A 20,105-nucleotide genomic window follows, 5' to 3' on the forward strand; every position below is an offset into this window, starting at 1 on the left:
ACCTTAGAAAAGGTGTAAAGAATGAGTATTGTTGTTTAAATTGAGGTCTATAAGTTAAAATTGGTTAATTAAGATGAATTAAGTATAATAATAATAAGGTAAAAGTTGGGGACAAGAACTTGCTGAGCTAACTATTGGAATTGGAATACAAGAAGGGGAGGTGTGGGGAAGTCAGGGAAAGATGTTAAGAAAATAAGGATCTGAAATTATACTTGTTATTTGTGTTGTGTTTGTTTGTGTTTTTGTGTTTGTTTAAAACTTTAATAAAATGTATTAATATATATATATATATTGAGAAATTCGCATTTAAATACATAATTTTGGCAAACATTTGTTAAAAAATACCAATATGCAGATTAATGTATAAACAGGGCAGAATCGACTTATGGGAAACAGGAACACAGACCATAAACACATACACACACATATTCATCTATTTTCATGAACATTATTATCTTCTGCTGCTTATTCTTATATTCTGTTTGCCGCTACAGCCCAGTTTGTTTCCCTTATTATTTATCCCATGCTACATACATGCACTCAACACAATCATATCTGTAGGAGAATAGTCAATGAGTCTCATATTTCCTGGCTCAGAAATACAAGTCCCATGAGATTGAATCGCTTGCCTTAACCACAGAAGAATTTTTCCACCCTCTCAAGCCCCATTCTTCTCTGCCCCTTTCCCATTCACTTGCTCATAAACCTTCACTCTTCTAGCCTGTGGCATTTGCCCTCCTAGGTGTGTGACATCATACTGGGTTCATAAGGAAAGGGTTAACTAATTGTAAAATGACTAACCAATGGGAACCCAAGGGGAGGAGTTAGAGTTAGGGTGGTTAAGAAGTGAGTCTGAAGTTACAGAAGGGACAGAGAGGGTTGGGCTAGTCTGATGTGAGAGAGTGAGAATCAGTCAGAAGGTATTAGGAAGGTATAGGCCAGTAAAGAAACTAAAGTTAAGAAACTGACAGGAATATTATCTGAGAAACCATAAACTTGTTAATGCTTATAAAATAAACTTGTTTATTTGGTTCAATTTTAACAGCTGTCTGGACTCGGGTTGGTGGCAGCGGGGAAGCAAGCACAGTGGTGGCACAGGGATCAATATACCGTTAAACGTCCGGGGACCCTGTGTGATCGCCACACAGCCTCTCTCCCTTCCTACCTGTTGACCTGCACTGTGGTGATGTTCCAGGGACTGGAGTGGCAAGGGGGAAGCCTCTTCTGTTTTTTGCGCCTGTTCTGGTGCTAATGACTACAGCACATACCAATGAACCTACGCACTGTAGTTCAGTTGTGAGTGTGACATGGACAAAACTGATTCATGTTGACTCCGTTTAAATCAAGTTATTTCCCCGTTTTGGAAAATACTTTGGCTTTATCTAAGCTTTTCTATTTGTAAATGTGGCCACTTGCATATCTCCAAAAAAAGAGGACACAAGAGAACCCATTTACAGTGGTACCTCAGGTTACGAACTTAATTTGTTCCGGAGGTCCGTTCTTAACCCGAAACCGTTCTTAACCTGAGGTGTGCTTTTGCATACTGCCTCCCACTGTTGCTGCGTTGCTGGCACGCAATTTCTGTTCTCATCCTGGGGGAAAGTTCGCAACCCGAGGTAACTACTTTGGGTTAGCGGAGTTTGTAACCCAAAGCGTTTGTAACCCGAAGCATTTGTAACCCGAGGTACTACTGTACAAAGAATTTGCAGGTGCTAATTTATAACTTCTAACTTAGAAGCTACTTAAGAGACTTTTGTAAACTGCATATAGGTCTTTTGTTTGAGTAAGTGATGTATAAATTTATTTAAATAAAAAATAAAAATGAATTATGTATATAGAGTTGCACACCATATAGTACTAAGCAAATTGTTTTCTCCTCATGCAGTGGAACAATATCCCTCTCTTCTTTCCCAAATGCCCCATAAATGTGTTCGGGGGGGTCCCCCAAATCTACAGAGCAAATCTGGAGATGGAGCAGGATACTTTTGAGCAGAAAGTGGGATATATTTGAACAGACTTTGCCCATTTTCTGGTCATTTCCCTGCAAAATTACTGAAAATCCCCTTGTCGGGTGCTTTATTTTTTCACTAGGGAACTGTGGGGTCACGGGACCTTGGCATGCAAATGAAACTTTGTACATTGCCTTGAGATTAAACAGAACTGCTTTTAAATAAATGCTGTCTCTTTAAAGCTATGTTAATGAGTATGGGCACATCAGTCACATTAAAATAACTACTTTCCTTTGAATATGAACATGACTTGAATAAGAAAATTAATGTTTGCACTACGTTATGAACATGCAAATTACTATGTAAGTGCTGCCTTAATTATAATTGCTATTAATGATGAAATCAAAATTCCAGTGAATTATAATGCATCCTTTAATTAGATTTTGATATACAATTTCTGAAATAATTAAGTCTCCTCCAACTTGGATGTTGGCCAGGTTATATATAATACATAATACAGACTGATCATGTAATTAAGAACGTTTCATGAAACCATTGATAGACCTTGCAGCATAACAATCTCCTTTGACTTAAAATAGAATGGTGCTGTTTTCTTTCATTGGTGAATCAATCTCCAATATGGCAATGTGATTGATGTCTGAATTCACAAAAGAATTTTCTAGTATGTTTGCTAAATATGGAGTGCATTTCTGTATATAAATTATATTGAAATATTACTGGATAAAATTTAATAGGAATTTATATATGAAAAAGTGCAACTGGATGAAAAGTACACAAAACAGTTTCACTTTCCTTTTTTGGATGCATGTAAAACAAATGTATCTGCACAGGGCTTGGAAGCTGCTGGTTATGTTTTCAAAAGAGCTGTGTAATATCTGGAGAATCCCTGGGCTTAGACCTTTGAAACTAGCTTAGAGACTGAACGACATTTGCATAAACAGCTTCTCAATATGCTGCCCCCCCTTTTCTTTTCCCTTTGCATAATTTGCCCACTGATCGTACAAAAGGTTCTACAACGCCAAAGGGCAAGTTCTGATGTGAAAATGGAAACTCGTGAAAACTCAGCTCAACTTTAGCAAACAACAACAACAGTTTGGCCTCTTGGAGATGTAACATATGTGAATATGTGCCAGTTTTTCTTTCTTTTTTAATCAGCTAGGTTGGGATGCTCTATCATCCATTCTATTCAGTAAGTCCTTTCTGTAAGCAAATGGTTTGGGTCCAGAATATCACATGAATATCTCTCTATATATTTGAAATATGCTGGGGAGGTCCTGCTCAAAATGCCATTTTTAAGTGATGCAATAATGGCATCTACCAGGAGGAGGACCTAAATTTCCATATTGATGTGGAGTGTCTCTCCTGAGAGATGCACTCAGCCACATAATCGGTTGCTTTTCAAAAGCTGATTACAATCTGTCTAGATAAACACACACACACAAATTATACAATGCAACATTGGTGGTGTTGTTGTTTTAAAACCTAGAGAATAATAAATATATGTAAGAGAGGAAAAGACATTGCAGTCATACCCCCCACCGGAGGCCTTCATTATATTCCCCTGCACTGAAAATGGAGCACAATTTTTATTATTTAACCAGGGAAAAAATTACATTTCTTTAAATTCCTTTATTTACATGCCACATATTACCAAATTCCGATGGAAAATTACTAGACTGAAAACAGAGGGAATAGCTTGTTATATCTGTATGGTCTTGCACTCTGAAAGATGTTTGCTTAGAGTCATTGGCCATCTGTTTGATGGAACTGGGCAAGCATATGGGCTGTCTGCATCTGTGTTTGTCTCTAGAACACCCGGTGGTTGATATAGTCAAATAGTCAAATATCGCACCAGTCTCTTCAAGAGAAGGGTTGTGGCTTGGTGATGGAGCACATGCTTTGATTGCAGAAGATCTCAGCTTCAGTTCTTGGTATCTCTAGGTAGGGCTGTGAGAGGCCCTTGCCTGAAAGCCAGCAGAGCTACTGCCAATCAGTACAGACAATGCTGTACTGACTTGGTATAAGGAAACTTCCTGTGTTCCTAAAGACAGGCTTCTAGCTTTTGTAGGAATAAAGGGGTTACATTTATAACAGCAATGCATTTACCATAATATTTTTTACAAAAATAGTAAAGTGACTGATTTAGCAGCTGTTTGACCATAGATCTAGGATGATAATCATTTTGTACTGGTGATCTATCTAATTTTGTTCTTCCCCTTGTACAAGCTAATATCTACTCAGCAAATTTATGAGACCAGTTTAGAAGATATTCTGGAAGATACGAAAGATAGAGCATTCTTCTCCTGGGGGGTTCCCAGGGGGGTTCCCAGCTGGTGCCTCCCACCACTCCTCTTCAACCAGTCGGTCCATGACATCTTACATTCCCTGAAACCCTCAACCCTGCTTTTGTCCTTATCATGGTTCTGCAATGGTTTTGGTGATCAAGTAGGGAAATGCAGTTGGAATATGGAGTTGAGGAGGAAAAAACAGACTTGGGAAGGAAACATTATGATCCTTCTTGCCACTTTGCACATCCATGAAACTGCAAATCCTTTGCAAACTGAGGATGCTGTTCTGTTCTCAATAGTATGCCATCTACAATATATTGCTTCTCAATATGTACTGCACTTCCAGAAACCAACATTTTCTAACTTCCATCCCTCCCTATTCTGTTTTATTTTTTAGTTTAATTTTGTGGGCAAATTGCTTGGACCAAGAGGAAATTCCTTGAAAAGGTTACAAGAGGAAACAGGTGCAAAAATGTCAATCCTGGGGAAGGGTTCTATGAGAGACAAAGCTAAGGTACTGTACCCAACTCTTGATTTTTAGCCATATCGACTGTAGACAAAGTCATTGTAATATGTCATTTGCTGAGTATCTAAATGGTTATGGTGATCTAACATTGTGGAAAAAAATTCTGTATAATGTTATACTTTTTGAGGAGAAAGAACATTACTGGGGGTGTGGGTGGAAACACCCTGAAATCTAGACCTCAACATATTTTACGGAGATAATGTGTATCATTGAAACTTAAAAATGTTCTCTGCAGTGATTAAGGATCCATGTGAATCTTTTATAACTGGGTATGGTGTATAACATGTTTGCTATGCATGTTCCTAGAATTTGTGTTACATGAAAGAGAACTTGGAACGGAGTTGACAACATCTTGAAACTTGGACTGCATCATAATTATCATCTGGTTGATTAATCACACCCTTTGCCTTTGCCTCCTTCTTAAGGCAGGGGTGGGGAGCCCCTGGCCTTCTAGGTGTTGTTAGACATCTCTTGGCTTCCATAAGCCCCAGCTAGTATGGCCAATGATCAGATATTTCTTTGCTTTGCAATACTTGCATGTCACTTTTCAGTTACAATGGCTCTCAAAGCAGTTCACAATCAGATTTATAAGCATATTATATTGCCCTGACAATAAGAGACCTGGAATATTAAGCATTATCATTGATATCATAGGGCCCTTGGCTCTGCTCCCCTGAAAGGTGGTTAGTCCTAGGGGCAGATGCTCTTCTAACTTGTCACCCTAGTCTACCAAGTACTGTATTTTTGCTGACAATACTACTGCCATTGCTGGTCTGGGAACTGGACTAGCCATGATTCCCAGTTATTAGATGGATAGCAGCTAATGGATGACCAGTGACAGCTGAAATCCTCTCCCCAGCCCTGATGCTTGTGGCAGCTAAGGGAGATCCTGGGAAGCAAATGTCCTTCAGAGTGCTGTCCCCAGTTCAAAAGGCATTTCTGCTTCTGTTCTAGTCAGGTGGTATCATTGGCTCCCGGGCTTTTATAACTCTCAAACACTGCCCAATCCCCATGCCTATATTCCTCTTTGACCAGCTCTGCAGCAATGGCCACAGAGAATTCACACACACACACAAAAACACACACTCCTGAGATAGGCTTCCAGACATACGCTTAGCAGATAGATAGTTTCAGCGTTTGTGGCAGCTGGCTTCCTCATCCAGTCTGACGTGATTGCTGTGATTTTTGTTCTGCTCCCCTGAAAGGTGGTGTCAGCAAAAGGGCTGCTGGTTGCAGATGTCCTTTATTTTGCTTTCCCTGGCCCTCCAGGTGTTCCTGCTGCCAATGCTACAGTCAGGGATGATGGAACATCTGGAGGGTTAGAGGTTTCCCGTTTCTGCCTTAAGATGATCAGGTAGAAATGAAGGCAACATTTCTTGAAGCAGGCACAGTGCCTGCATTTAGTGATTCCAATCACTCTCCTGTATTGTTGTGTCCCAGGCCTGGCATGTTGTAGCAGTTCCACTCAGTTATTTCTGACACTGCTTTCAGAAATCCTGGTTTGCTTCTACCTTTCTGTTACTCCTGTCATTCATCTCAACACAATAGAAGAGAAACAATGAGTTTAAGAGAGAGGGGGGGATCATTAAGATTCCACTTTCATCAGTCTGTTTAATGCTAAATTATTATCTCTTGTTGCCAATTTGTGCAAAGAAAAACCAACATATTTTTAAAAGCTACAGTATATGATTAAAATAAACTGGACATAAAATATGATGCTCTTAGTATGAATGGACATGTTTGTTCATTTGTGGAAAGATTCCAGGAATGATTAATTTACTTAGATAATATTTCTAGAGTATATTGCAGATGTTGGTGCTAGCATAGAGCCTAGCAAAGAGAGGCTACTTGAGACTTCGTTATGGGCACAACTCATTGGGAAGGTCCTGAGACTTCGTTATGGGCACAACTCACTGGAAAGTTCCTGCATCTTTAGCACCAAACTAGATGCTATGTGTGAGCTCCATGAATATGGGCCTGTAGGCATTTCCGTCCGTGGCTGAATCCAGCTTTGGTGGAATATTTGTATTTTGGTTGCATTGTGGTACAAAGGGTAGCATCCAGCACACATACTCTGACCACATGGACCAACTTCTCCCACAAACATACACTGCTACTTTGTGAGAAAGAAGGAAGATAGGAATTCCCATCACTGAATTCTCGAATAAACTTTGGCCCTAATATCCATTTAAAAGAATGGGAGCTGCACAAATACTCTACTGTGATTGAGAACCCTCCACCTAATCCTAAAACTCCAGTCACCCATCACCAGTTTTATATCAATTCAAGAGGCATGATCACTCTAAAGCTGTGATCTTACAGAACAACATGGCTCTGAGAATTGTCTAAGACCCCCAACTTTGTACTCCAGATGTTTTGGTCTGCAAGAACCATCAACCACAATCTGCATGCTTTAAAACAATAAAAGAGATGATGGGTGGAGTTTTGGGAGAGAAATAAATATTGTTTTCTCATTGATTCACCTATTGGCTCCTCCCGCTCCTGCTACAGCACCAAATTTCAAAACTTTTAGTGCCTAAATTGCCAAGTATGGTTGGTTTGTTTTTAAAAAATCAGATATAAGCTGTTTGCTTAATGTGATGAGTACAGAAGGGAATTGTGCCCATCATAAGATAACAGCCAATTTCCATTGAGTTCTTATGACAGGTGGAAATAACGGGCCCTCCAACTAGAGAACTATGATTACCATTCTGTCTGATATGATGCTTTTAAAGCTTGTCATCCCTGTGCTTGCATTACAAACCTGTAAGTCGTCTCTTCTTTGAGTGTTAAAAATGAGAAGATTTTAAACATTCAGGTTTACAATCCACCCACCCCCCTTCTACTCCCCACCTTGTGTTCTTATCACATCATAAAACAATTTCAAGCAGTCTGGAAGAAAATGATAGAAGAGAACAATTAAAAACCTATAGACAAGTGAAATCTGATTACAAGTGGACTTATATATAGGCATCAATTCACTGAAATTGCATATGTGGTATACATGTTTTCCAAGGTAGCAATCACTAGTAATTATATTTGTGGCTACCTCTCCTAAGATACATCTTTGCTTACTAATTATGTGTGATTAAATACTTACTTTTGTATGCAGACAGAGTTGTTTTTATAAACTCGAAGTAAATGAGGTGGCTGCTGCCTATACTATCCTGATCATGTTTGCTAGCTATACTTCTCAACATACTATACATACACTATCTTCTAATAGAAATAGCTGTGCTAGTTGGACATTGATGAATGGAGACATTTAGGGAGGCCAAGAAAAGTAGCCATTGTGTTTCATATCACATTATGCTTGCTTGCTTGCTTATTTGTTTACTGTGTTTATAATCCCATCTTTCCTCCAATCTGGAACACAGGATGGCATAACATAAAGACCAAAGCCATTATATATTAACAAATAATAATCCAGATAAAATCCAGCAGCAGCAGCCCACATAACCACAACCCCCAAATCCTACAGCTTTAATTATCCAAATGCCTGGACTTCAAAATATCAACAGTGAAGATAGACTTGATATTCCCCCAGGAAGGAGTTCTGTAATTGGTGCATCTCCACCAAGAAGGCCCATATTGTGTCACCACCTCCCTATCTTATGCTACAGATGGCACAGCCAACAGGGCCTGCACACCAAAGTATTGTTCCCCTGGTGTTGAATTATCAGATTAGGAAAATCAGAAGCAATAGCACAAGGGGCACAACATATTTTATTCATTTATAGCAGGAGTAGCCAACATGGTTTCCTCCAGATATTAGTAGACTCATCCCCGACCTTTGGGCCTGGTGCCTGAGGTTGTTGGGAGTGGAGTCCAGTAACATCTGGAAGGTCCCACTTTGGTTGTCCCTGCGTTACAGCAGCAAAAAAGCTCCAAAGCCCACATGTGGGTAACACTTTATTAGAACCAACCGAAAAGTAAAAAGTAAATGTGGGAAACTCTCAATAACTCTTCATCAGGCATCATGGGTATGCAGGGGTATACTGTGTGTATAACATCTGTATGTTTGTTTCAGTTACACTGATGACTACAACTCGGTACACGAATCAGGGGAGGATGTTAGGATTCTTGTCCCATGCTTGCAGTCATGGAATTGTTTTTTATCACATGATATGTTTTCATTCCACATAGTGTAAGGTTACCAGATTTTTTTCAATGAATCCAGGGACACTTTCAACTTCAATGGATTTTGTATGGGGACTGATTTGTAAATCCGGGGACTGTCCCTGGGAAACGGGGACGTCTGGTAACCTTAACATAGTGGGAAGTGATGGAGACAGGATGTTTGTATTGTTGTAGGATTATTGTCCTTTGTTCTTTCTCTTTGCTGTCTGATGAGAAAGAGGAAGGAGCTAAGTCAGAATGCTCTGAATGTATTATCTGTAAATAAAGTAGTTTAGCCAAAATGCTGTACTGCTGAGTCTGTCACGCGAACTGCCAATACTCTGGAGAATTCTGAAGTGTGCTGATGCATCTCAGAGGTATCATTCGCAGTGATGTTCGGGCTGGAGAATGCTTTTGAAGCTCCCAAACGAACGACCAGGAGGGAGAGAACATGCCAGTGGGGCACGTGTCTCTATCAGAGTCCTACTCGTGTGTAGGATGCTCCTGACACTGGTGGGTCTTAATAAAGCTGTTATCCAACTACAGGCTTTGGAGATTTTTCCTTATGGATCAACATGGCTACATTAGCTTTCTAACAGCACACACACACTCACATTCTGAGACCTCAAGACCTCTTATTTGTTTCTTCTAACATTTGTCTGATATATTTTACAGTATGTCTAGGTGCTCACATTAATCATGACCTCTTGTGTTACTAAAACCCATCAGCTTTGAGTGAAGTAGTTTGTGAATTTAGATTAAAAAATTATATGCTTTCCCTCAAGTAATACTGAGGATGTTTGAGGTGGCTTGCTAAATCACAGGTGTTCCATTTGCCATGAGCAGTCCTAGGGCAAAAACAGTGGCCACCATTAACAGGGTAGTAGTGTCTATTTGAGCCCCAAGTAACAAAAGATGTTAGCAGCATTGTATTAAATATAGTTGTACTTACCTTCCAGTCTCATAATGAAAGCTAATGTTTTAATAACATTAAATTGTTCATTTTGATTATTGAAAGATATTGCTCAATAAAAGCGCAGCAAATAAGACCATATAAAGACTTAAAATTTTATCATTTTGGGGGGAAAAACATATTATCTATTCTGTGTCTGCAGGGACTTTATTTTTAAATACCTTTCATTATTAAGACATAAAAAATACAATAACACTGAACATAATAAACAAAAATGCTTCATAGAAAACCAAGTCAAGTCCAAAGCAGAGAGGGAGATGCCTTATGTATAAATGAAAAGGAGGGACGTCATCTTGTTAAGCACCGTCGGGTGAAAGCGGCGGCATGATTTGGACCAATCAGTCAAAGAGTCATGTGTCATAGGCATTGCCAAATAAAGTAATACTTCCCTGGGATAAATGGCTTCATATGTTGTTTGCTCATGTACGTCACAAAGGTCCACCAAGTGGCAGCAAAGCCATTGGTTTAGCAGTCGCCTTCAGCGGCGTAGCGTGGGTTGTCAGCACCCAGGGAAAGGCAAGTAATTTGCGCCCCCTAACCCGAGGCAAGGCAAGTAATTTGCGGCTCCTAACCTCTAACCTGCCGCCGCTGCCAGCTTCTTCTTGCTGCTGCCTGGGCTGGTCTGGTGTGGTTTTCTCCCGCGCTCAGCGCTGCGCTGGGCGGCCGCTGCACTGACCCTGCCCCAGATAGTCCCTTGCTCTCTCTCCGCACCACACGCCTGGCACCCACCCCCTCCACAGTGGGCGGCGACCCAGCGGCTCGGATCGGATTCGCACAGCCAGCACTGCAGTGAGAGAGAGTGAGTGAGCCAGGTAGGGGCAGAGAGCTGCGAGTGCGAGCGCGCCCCCCCCAGATGTTGCGCCCGGTGCGGCCAGCCCCCCCCCCCGCACCCCCACGCTACGCCACTGGTCCCCTTCAAAAGCTTAAGACGATGGGAGGTTTTTCCTGAGGTGGCTTTCTTATACCAGCAGTTCCCATTGATAACAGAAACATCCTTCCATCCCTGTGTCAGAACCAGTCTATCTGCAGCTAAAATGAAAATTACAAAAGGTTTTAAAGGGAGGTCAACATTAAGTCCTGAGAAAATAGGTGGAAGAGTCTAGGATCAGTGAATGGCCAATGATGATTTCAGTTTCCTTAAATATTTGTGTCCAGAAAGTAGTCGCATGGAGGCACGCCCACCACACGTGCCAATGTGTGCTAACAGCACCACATCCTTTCCAACAAGTCTGATCATTTGTATTCTGAACACATTGAAAGATACTGCACAATAAAAACACAGGAAATGACACTATATATATAGAAAAATTCCTTCCAGTAGCACCTTAAAGACCAACTAAGTTAGTTCTTGGTATGAGCTTTCGTGTGCATGCACACTTCTTCAGATACACTGAAACAGAAGTTGCCAGATCCTTCTATATAGTGAGAAGGTGGGGAGGGGTATTACTCAGAAGGGTGGTGGGAATGGGAGATAGGCAGATAGCTGGGAGAGCCTGCTGACGACTCTTAACGCCTGCAATAGGTCTTACAGGAGAAGGCAAGGGGTGAGGAGGTGAGAAATGGTTTAGTCATGTATAGTCAAGTGAGTGCATATATTGGCTTGTAACTCAGGATAAAATGTCATGCATCTGATGAAGTAGATTTTTCTCCGTTGGCACTGCGTAACTAGCCACCTTAATTGTGCAGAATCAATCAGAGAGAGAGAGAAAAACCAATATAAAGCCAATACAATTCTGGGTGACAGCAACTTGTGTGCGCGTGTGTGTGTGTGTGTGTACACTATACTTGCATTCAGACATCCAATATTTTTTTCTTTAAAAAACCCGACTTTGCTGCTAACTCCTTTGTTTACTATGTGGTAATAATCCTGTTAGAAAAACAACTCAAATGCATATCCTCATTGCTCGCCGCTCGTGAGTCTAAGGATCTGGCAACTTCTGTTTCAGTGTATCTGAAGAAGTGTGCATGCACACGAAAGCTCATACCAAGAACTAACTTAGTTGGTCTTTAAGGTGCTACTGGAAGGAATTTTTTTATTTTGACTATGGCAGACCAACACGGCTACCTATCTACTATATATATAGAGTTAAAATCAATTACATTTTTGAAAACACATATCATATATTTTATGTTTGCAGGGACTTTTAACTCAGAGTTCATCAAAAACATGACACGATAATAAGTAGTACATTCCATAAGCCCTAAAACATGGCTTAGTTGGATAGAACATTTCTTGGGCTGTACTGTACTGAAATAGATTTCCCTCAAAGCCCTTTCACTTAAAACCCTATCAGTATTTTCCTTTAGTGGATTTTGAACAAAGAATTCACTTGCAATTGAGCAACTTTAATGTAGTAGTTTGTTAGAAACCCAATTCCTGTGTAACCTCTCTCTGCAGAGTTTTACTTTTGTTTCCTACAGGTATCATTGCTATATGGTATAAGAAAACATGATATTTGACACTTGGTTGGATCCAGGCAGTTATTCACACATGCTTAGGTTACAGAGCAATTCACCGCTAACCTTTAATGCTGGAATGGAGAGGATTTAGATTGAGTGGGCAGAGTTGTCTCTCTCTACTCAGCTCTGCTGGTTGAGGTTCCATTGGCTGCTAAATGTGCAGAGCTCCACTGAGGTTTGGGGCAGGAGTCTTGTTGCAATAAAGTTATAAAAAAACTCAAACAAAAAAGCAGCTAGTCCCTGGCAGACACCCCCCCCCCCGGCAGCTAACTTAGCCCTCTGAAGACTGGGGCAAGTGTACCTGGCTGTCCCCCCTTCTGCATGGGCCTTAGGGTGAGAAGCCCACTGACAGTGTCTCCACCTGCCAGAGGAGCCCAGCAGAAGGCCCCTAAACAGGTCATTGAAAGGGTGGGGAAGGGCTGAGTGGCCTTGGGATCCAGTGGTCTCACAGCCAGAGCTGACTGGCACAGGGAGCTTCCCCTGCTGTCCAGCACAAAAAGTTGATTCAGGGACCAGGCTGGGTTTCCCTGATGCACCACCTTCTGCTACAGCCATCAAGAATGTCATGGCTGCAGATTCTAAATCCACACACACACACACACACACACGAGCATGGTGTAAGGTGGTGGTGGATCACCATGCCTATCACCACGAATTCTGTGCCATCAATTTCAAAATAAAAAAAAAAATTCCTTCCTGTAGCACCTTAAAGACCAACTAAGTTAGTTCTTGGTATAAGCTTTCGTGTGCATGCACACTTCTTCAGATACCAATTTCAGTGAGTCTAAGGCTAACTTGAGTGTGCCGCTCAGTTTTATCTTAATTGAGCGCTTCACGCAAATCCTTACTGGCCTCGGCACAGGAATTACCTGATTTTGAAGGAGTTTTTGTATTATGCAGTAATATAAATATATCAATGATCATGTATTTTAGCTTTAAGTCTAACTGGAGTTGTAAAAACAGGCGTGTATCTCTAACTGTAACAAAGGGTTTAAATATCCATGAGTGCATGCTCATAAAAGCCTAAATAAATTATATTGTCTGAATTCCTCTCCCCTGATCAAAAAGATTAAAAAGGACTAAACTGAACCTCTCAGTGTTACGCAGAATATCTGCCATGCAGATGGTGGTATTGCCTTTTGGGGGAATCTTTTTCTAATGCGCTCCATGTATCTTTTCCCAAATACATTTAAATCTTGGCAAAATTTAATAAATAAATATGTTTTTCAAGGGAAAATAACTTGATTGGCTATGAAAAATTACTATAGAAAACAGTATGGTGGGGGGGGGCAGAGGCCTGTAACAGCTGGGCCTCTGTTATGAGGTATTTCAATTGAAGCAGCTATGTTTTATTATTTCAAAAGTGTGCAAGAAATGGATGACTCTAGAGCAAGAAATATTACATCAAACACTATTGTGGGTCCTTCCAATTTATCATTTAAATACATTCTTATTATGAAAAAAATCATAAACCATTTACATTGTGCATGTTGAACACATAGGGAAATTGGCAATGCCACACACCACCTATCTGCTTCCCTTTATTTCCACTGGGATCCCATTCAAAGTTAAGGATATGGCGTTACACAGCATGATGCTGAAATGGGAAAAGAAAGACAGGTTTAGATCGCAGAATTTATACAGTATTAAAAACCCTATTACTTTGGAACAACGTAGGGTCATAGCTGGCAACCAAAACCTTAATTAGCTGCAGGCTCTCCGATTTAAATCTTTATCAGTGAATCACATTTGAAGTCTCAGGCCAATAGTGAACTTAATAAATTTGAACTTTTATTGTTAAACTAGGGTGCTTCTGGAAATTGGGTAGTTTCTATTATATACAGGGAATTTCTTGATTTATTAGTTGGATTCCTGACAGGTCTGAAAACTTTTGGAAACAAGTATGTATATTGCTATAGGTAAAGGGACACCTGACCATTAGGTCCAGTCATGACAGACTCTAGGGTTGGGGCGCTCATCTCGCTTTATTGGCCGAGGGAGCCAGCGTTTGTCCGCAGACAGCTTCCGGGTCATGTGGCCAGCATGACTAAGCCGCTTCTGGCGAACCAGAGCAGCACACGGAAACGCCGTTTACCTTCCCGCCGGAGCGGTACCTATTTATCTACTTGCACTTTGTGCTTTCGAACTGCTAGGTTGGCAGGAGCTGGGACCAAACAACAGGAGCTCACCCCGTCGCAGGGATTCGAACCGCCAACCTTCTGATCAGCAAGTCCTAGGCTCTGTGGTTTAACCCACAGCACCACCCGCGCTATAATGCTATAGTATAGTATGGTATAGTATAGTATAGTATAGTATAGTATAGTATAGTATAGTATAGTATAGTATAGTATATTGCTATAGTGGAGAGTAAATAGAACAATATGTGATCTTCTAAGCTATATAACTCTGTGTCTGAATATATATAAAGGAATGTTGACTAGAACTTCCACTTAGGTGGCATTGAACGCTGACAGTGTTACCCCATATAAGTTCCAAGATGGCATAGAAATGTTGTTGGCACAGTTGTGGGGCAGGAGGAACATTTTTTTCACCTGCGATGGGAGTGCCCACTCATTAAACCAAAAAACAACCAAACTTTTGATGTCGTGTGTATCAGGAGCTTTCTCTTATTCTAAATACTTCTATACAAATGACTCTACAGCTGTCACTCTTGAATATATGGGACAATCATGCTCAACAACTGCAATCCAAAGAATTTATAACATGGCTGTTGGCAGCAGCTAAGATATCTATATGTATGGGAAACGCTGCAGGATCTACAGATATCTTTATGATATACTAATGTAAGGACCCTGTTGATTGCAGAAAGTATAATGCATAATGTTAAAGTCTTGAAAGATTGGGAAGATCCAGAACACTTTCATACTGTGTGGCTTTCCCACATGGCAGATATAGGCATCAAGGGAATAATAATAGTAATAATAATAATATTTATTTATTTATTTATTTATACATACATACATACATACATACATACCCCACCCATGTTGCCCCAGCCACTCTGGGTGGCTTCCAACCCATATAAAAACACAATAAAACATCCCTTTGTTTTTATTTTTCTTGTGTTTTTATATTTTATGCATAATTGAAACAAACATCCCTTTTAAAACCCTTGTGAAATTAGTAAGCAGAATTAAAAATATCAGCTTGTCTAAGCAGATATCAGCTTGTAAAGGAAAGGAAAATCAGAGATTTATATAAAATGAAGATATTATATTGAAACAGTTATCTGGAATGCCTTTCCCCATGTAGAAAACAGAGACAAACGTGAGCAAATACCATAGTGTACTTTCCTTTAAAATCATTGACCGTTATGAAAGCACACGTAAATGAGCAAGTGACATAAATGGGAACAGGAATAGCATAAAACATTATCCGGATGTGCCAAAAGAAAGGGGACGAGTTAATCACACCTCTTTTTGGCCAGTATCCAAAAAGCTACTTTAGACATCCCCAGTAGGCTCGAACATGATGTATTTGGCTTTTTTTGCGCTTTGAACAGCAGACTTTTATGATGCCATATCATCAGGGATGCACAAATAATCTCAGAGAGAGAGAGAAAGAGAGAGCACATATTTCCTTTGAGCACTTAAAAAAACTTGAGATCTTGTACTGGGGAGGCGTATTCTCAAGAACCAGGTGTGCTTGAAATCAGTGGGGACATGGCCATCTTTGCTGATTTTAAAATGCAGATTTAAGCAGGTTCCATGCCACAAAATAGCTGGAGGGAGTCAATGACCCACGGCTGAAGATCCTTTTACTCCCATGGGTCGTCAGCAGTACATTGCTGTTTGCCCTTATGCCAGCTCTTTATTTTTGCAGTAGAACTCAGATACTACCCATTGTTCTGAACAACCAATTAGGACTACAGTCTCTGTTGATTTATTTTAGACAATGAATGCTCACTGCATCCCTGCATATCGCACCCTTGTTGAAATCCCTTTCAGCTGTAAAGGCATGAAAATTTGCTGTTGTAAAGGCATGGGTGGTTGAGATAACCCTATGCCAGCGCCTCAACCTTGGGCATGTTGAAATGAGTTGATTTTTGGATACCAACTTTTGTGCTTCCAGTGCAAAACAGGCTTTACTTCTTTTATGAGGCAGGTGAAAAGAAAATGGATTAAATAAATAAATTAAAGGATTCCTCCCAGTGTTTATGGGAGCAGGTGTTTTTTCACTCCTCGAGATGTGTTGTCTCTAGTTGGGGATTAGAAAATACAGGGCTTTGTACATGTGTTTCTGTACCCATGTTGTTTGTCTTGAAGCAAGGTTCATGTTTAGTCATGGTCTCCCTTGACTACAGAAATAATTTGTTATAATAGATGTTCCTAGTCGCTTGCGTGGGTGAATGAAGGTCAAGTGCAAACTACCCATTTTGCCTATTAGCTCTGGGAGCCTGCAGTCCCTGTTGTGTAGTTGTTCACTCCTGGGCCTGGCTGCAGGGCTGGATGATACTGGATTTGTAGTAGAGATTAAGCCATCTGCTTCACTTTAAATGTTTCCTGCTGAAATGATTCATGAAGTGGTATAATATTTGAATGCAATTAGTGGTGGCATTTTCCAAAACTGAATAACCAAGAGGGCAATTTAACCTTCTCTGAGGAATTGCATACTCCAGGGCGAGTTCTTTTTTAAAAAATATTACATTGTTCTAAGGGAACACTTGGCAAATAATTGCAGCAGCCCTGGAACAGATGCTTTGAAAGAGAGCCTCATGTTATTACTTGTGAGACACAGTGGTGATAACTAAAGCATCTAATTCCTGCTTCAAATCTGATGTTAGAACAGACTTTTGTATTTCTTCATACTACTACTGTGTAATATTTACAAGCAAACTAAGGATCTGCCACAATATTTGTTTTCACTACCAGGATTTAGCATGCAAAGTATTAAATAATAAAGAAGTATGGCTACTGCAGATGCAGGTTAAATTTCCTTTGATATGTTAGAGATGAAGAGAAAGTGGTTCAGAGCAAAGAGAACTACTTACATGTATGTTGTGCTTGTTTTTAGTCCCGTAGCCTGTTTTTATTTTGTAAAGAAGTAAAGTTCTGGAATAAGTGAATTGCAAGTTGATGCAAAGCTGCCTAATTTTTCAAAAAGGTTTTATTTCCTTACATTGGACAGAATCTGAGACAGAATTGTTTCACTGATCCATTTGTGTCACAACGTAGATGCCAGAGAGTTGGTTAGATACTGCAGATTGTTGTGGATGAAGGGTTATCTGTAACGAGAATGGGGTCATTGTAGGAACTCGAAAGAAAGGCTTTGCAGCCAATTATAGTATGGACACAGTTTTCATGGAAGGTAATTGAACCAAATGCCTTGAAGTATGGATGGGGAGAAGTCAGACCTTAAAGGGGCTAGTCAGTTGCCCGGTTTCCTATATCAAGTTTTCTTTGAAGAATGGCACAATGAAACTTTCAACATATATTTGAAAAAATAGAAAGTTTAGATAAAAATGGAATGATAATACTAGGAACAAAAATGTGAAATAAAGTAAACAATTGACATATTATGATGCTGGTGTATTATGGGTCTTTTGAGAACCATAGTTCATTTTACTTGCCCATCTGCATTTCTGTAGAGCAATGATTTAGTCTAAAATGTTTTATTTGTTTTCATGGAACTCCATTAACTCTGGATTTTGATACTGTTGTGCTTTGCTTTATTATTGTTGTTTTCAGTGTTTTACATATAGATAAATGCCGAAGAGCCCATTTTGAAATATTTGCAGCAATTATGTTAAATCCCAGTTCCCCATGTGCTGTGTTTATCTGTACTCCTGAGAACCATGATAAATACTTTTAATATGCCTTAATGGGTTACTGTTACAAGAAATTCTTGTGCTTGCCACTACTGAGACAGCATTACATTAAATTACAGTGCAGACAATTAAATAGAATAGTGGGGAAGGGGTATCAGGCTTGGAAGAACAGCTAGTTGCAGCCTTCTGTAATTCAATTCCTTGATCAACATAATAAGGGAAGATGGTGAGTGGAATTTAGATAACTAAGCTAGATATGATTGTATTTGTAATATCTCCATCAGGGATTAATGCTCCCTTATTCGGAGACATTGATTAGCCTCTAGATTATTTTTCTGATTGATTACTGTTGTACTGCAACATCCCTTCTTCATATATCTAACCAAGATCAATATCACTTTATAGTTAGAACTTCATCTTGGCACAGTTATGGTACAATCAGCAGTAATTTGTGGTTCCTCGATAACAGTTTCAAAGAAAATGTGCACAGTCTGTTACTTCGGCTTGTAGCCATTTATAACTAGGAGGGGGAAAATTAACTTCCCTTGCATCTTGTCTGGGGAAAAAAATGAAGCATTAGTTGTACATATGCTTGGGCATGAGCATCTTTCTCAGGAAATTTGTCTGTGAGTTATCATTTCGCTTCAGAGAACATGGGAGAGATTAAGGTATGCAAAATTCATCCAATCCCTTTCTTGCATAACTCATACACAGTGATTCATTTGTGTAAAAAGATAGTGCTAGGACTCAGTTCTAATTGAGATTCAATAAGCATAGACACAGCTTCTAAAAAAATAAACTTAAAACTGCTTTAGGATTCAAACACATCTTAGGCCTAGAACTCCCAACTACTGCACATTCAGCCATTTTAATACAGTGGTACCTCAGGTTAAGAACTTAATTCGTTCTGGAGGTCCATTCTTAACCTGAAACTGTTCTTAACCTGAGGTACCACTTTAGCTAATGGGGCCTTCTGCTGCTGCTGCTGCTTGATTTCTGTTCTCATTCTGAAGCAAAGTTCTTAACCTGAGGTACTATTTCTGGGTTAGCAGAATCTGTAACCTGAAGCGCCTGTAACCCGAGGTACCATTGCAGTAGCAAAATAACAAGCAAGGCTCCACCCACAATCTGACTCCCAGGGAGAGAACCCACCTTCTCTTTGTGGCTGCTGTTAGAGGAAGACTTTGCCATGACAGTTCCCTCCCAAACCATTTCTCACCTTAGCTATTTCTCATGAGTGCAAGGAAAATTGCACTCGGATGTGTCCTTAGCCGTCAGGTGCAGCAGAAACCTGACAAATCTATCTCATTCACGTGGCTCTAATCCACATGTGACGGTTTACACAGTACTGTAGGGTAGGGGTTCAGGCAATCCCAGCCACACATTCAAACCATGTGTAATGGCACTGTGGGGCTGTGCAACCTCTCTTTACCCCAATACTGATTTGTGGGGTGGCCACAGCCCACACTGGCAGGTTTAAGGGGCCATACACATGTATTGGTGTAAGCACACAGATATCTGCCACATGAAGGGAGATCTGGGCATTGATGGGCATGGCCCCACCTCCCTTTCAACATGTCAGGGATATTCATTAGTAGACCCCTGCAGAACATTTGGTTCTGATTCCTACCATGTATTTCAGGTGGGAAAGAAATAAAAAGTAGTAAGGAAGCAAGATGTCTGCCTTCAGTCTTGGCTCAAACTGGCCTTTTGACATCAGCCATAGCCAATGTAACTAGCCAGCAATGATGTAGAGTGCAGCTGAAGCTTAGAAACAAAGTAGAGGTAAGGTCCTGTACTAAAACGTCTCTATGCAGAATTCACCCCAACCTTTGCAGTTCAGGGTAAGTGAAGAACATGGTTTTTGTATTTGAATTCCACAATGATTTGAAGAATTTCTAGTGCTCCTTTCAGTCTCTTTGTGTGCATGTAGCAAAATGCCCAAGGCTCAATTCAGAATCAGCTTGGTATTTATGAATTT

At 40.2% G+C, this 20,105-nt stretch overlaps 1 protein-coding gene across 11 annotated transcripts in view; it reads left to right on the forward strand.

Moving 5' to 3' along the window:
• Window positions 1-20,105, forward strand: part of KHDRBS2 (KH RNA binding domain containing, signal transduction associated 2) — a 431,403-nt gene that overhangs the window by 202,747 nt on the left and 208,551 nt on the right. For 10 of the 11 annotated variants that reach the window (XM_082218362.1, XM_082218361.1, XM_082218357.1 and 7 more), the window contains one exon: window positions 4,656-4,772. The exons of the other annotated variant lie outside the window; for it this stretch is intronic. In XM_082218362.1, the coding sequence (XP_082074488.1) occupies window positions 4,656-4,772 (117 nt within the window). The remainder of the gene's footprint in view (window positions 1-4,655; window positions 4,773-20,105) is intronic. 11 annotated transcript variants of the gene reach the window in all.

Source organism: Podarcis vaucheri (assembly GCF_965113315.1).
Source record: "Podarcis vaucheri genome assembly, chromosome: 3".
In the NCBI taxonomy this organism is placed as follows: domain Eukaryota; kingdom Metazoa; phylum Chordata; class Lepidosauria; order Squamata; family Lacertidae; genus Podarcis; species Podarcis vaucheri.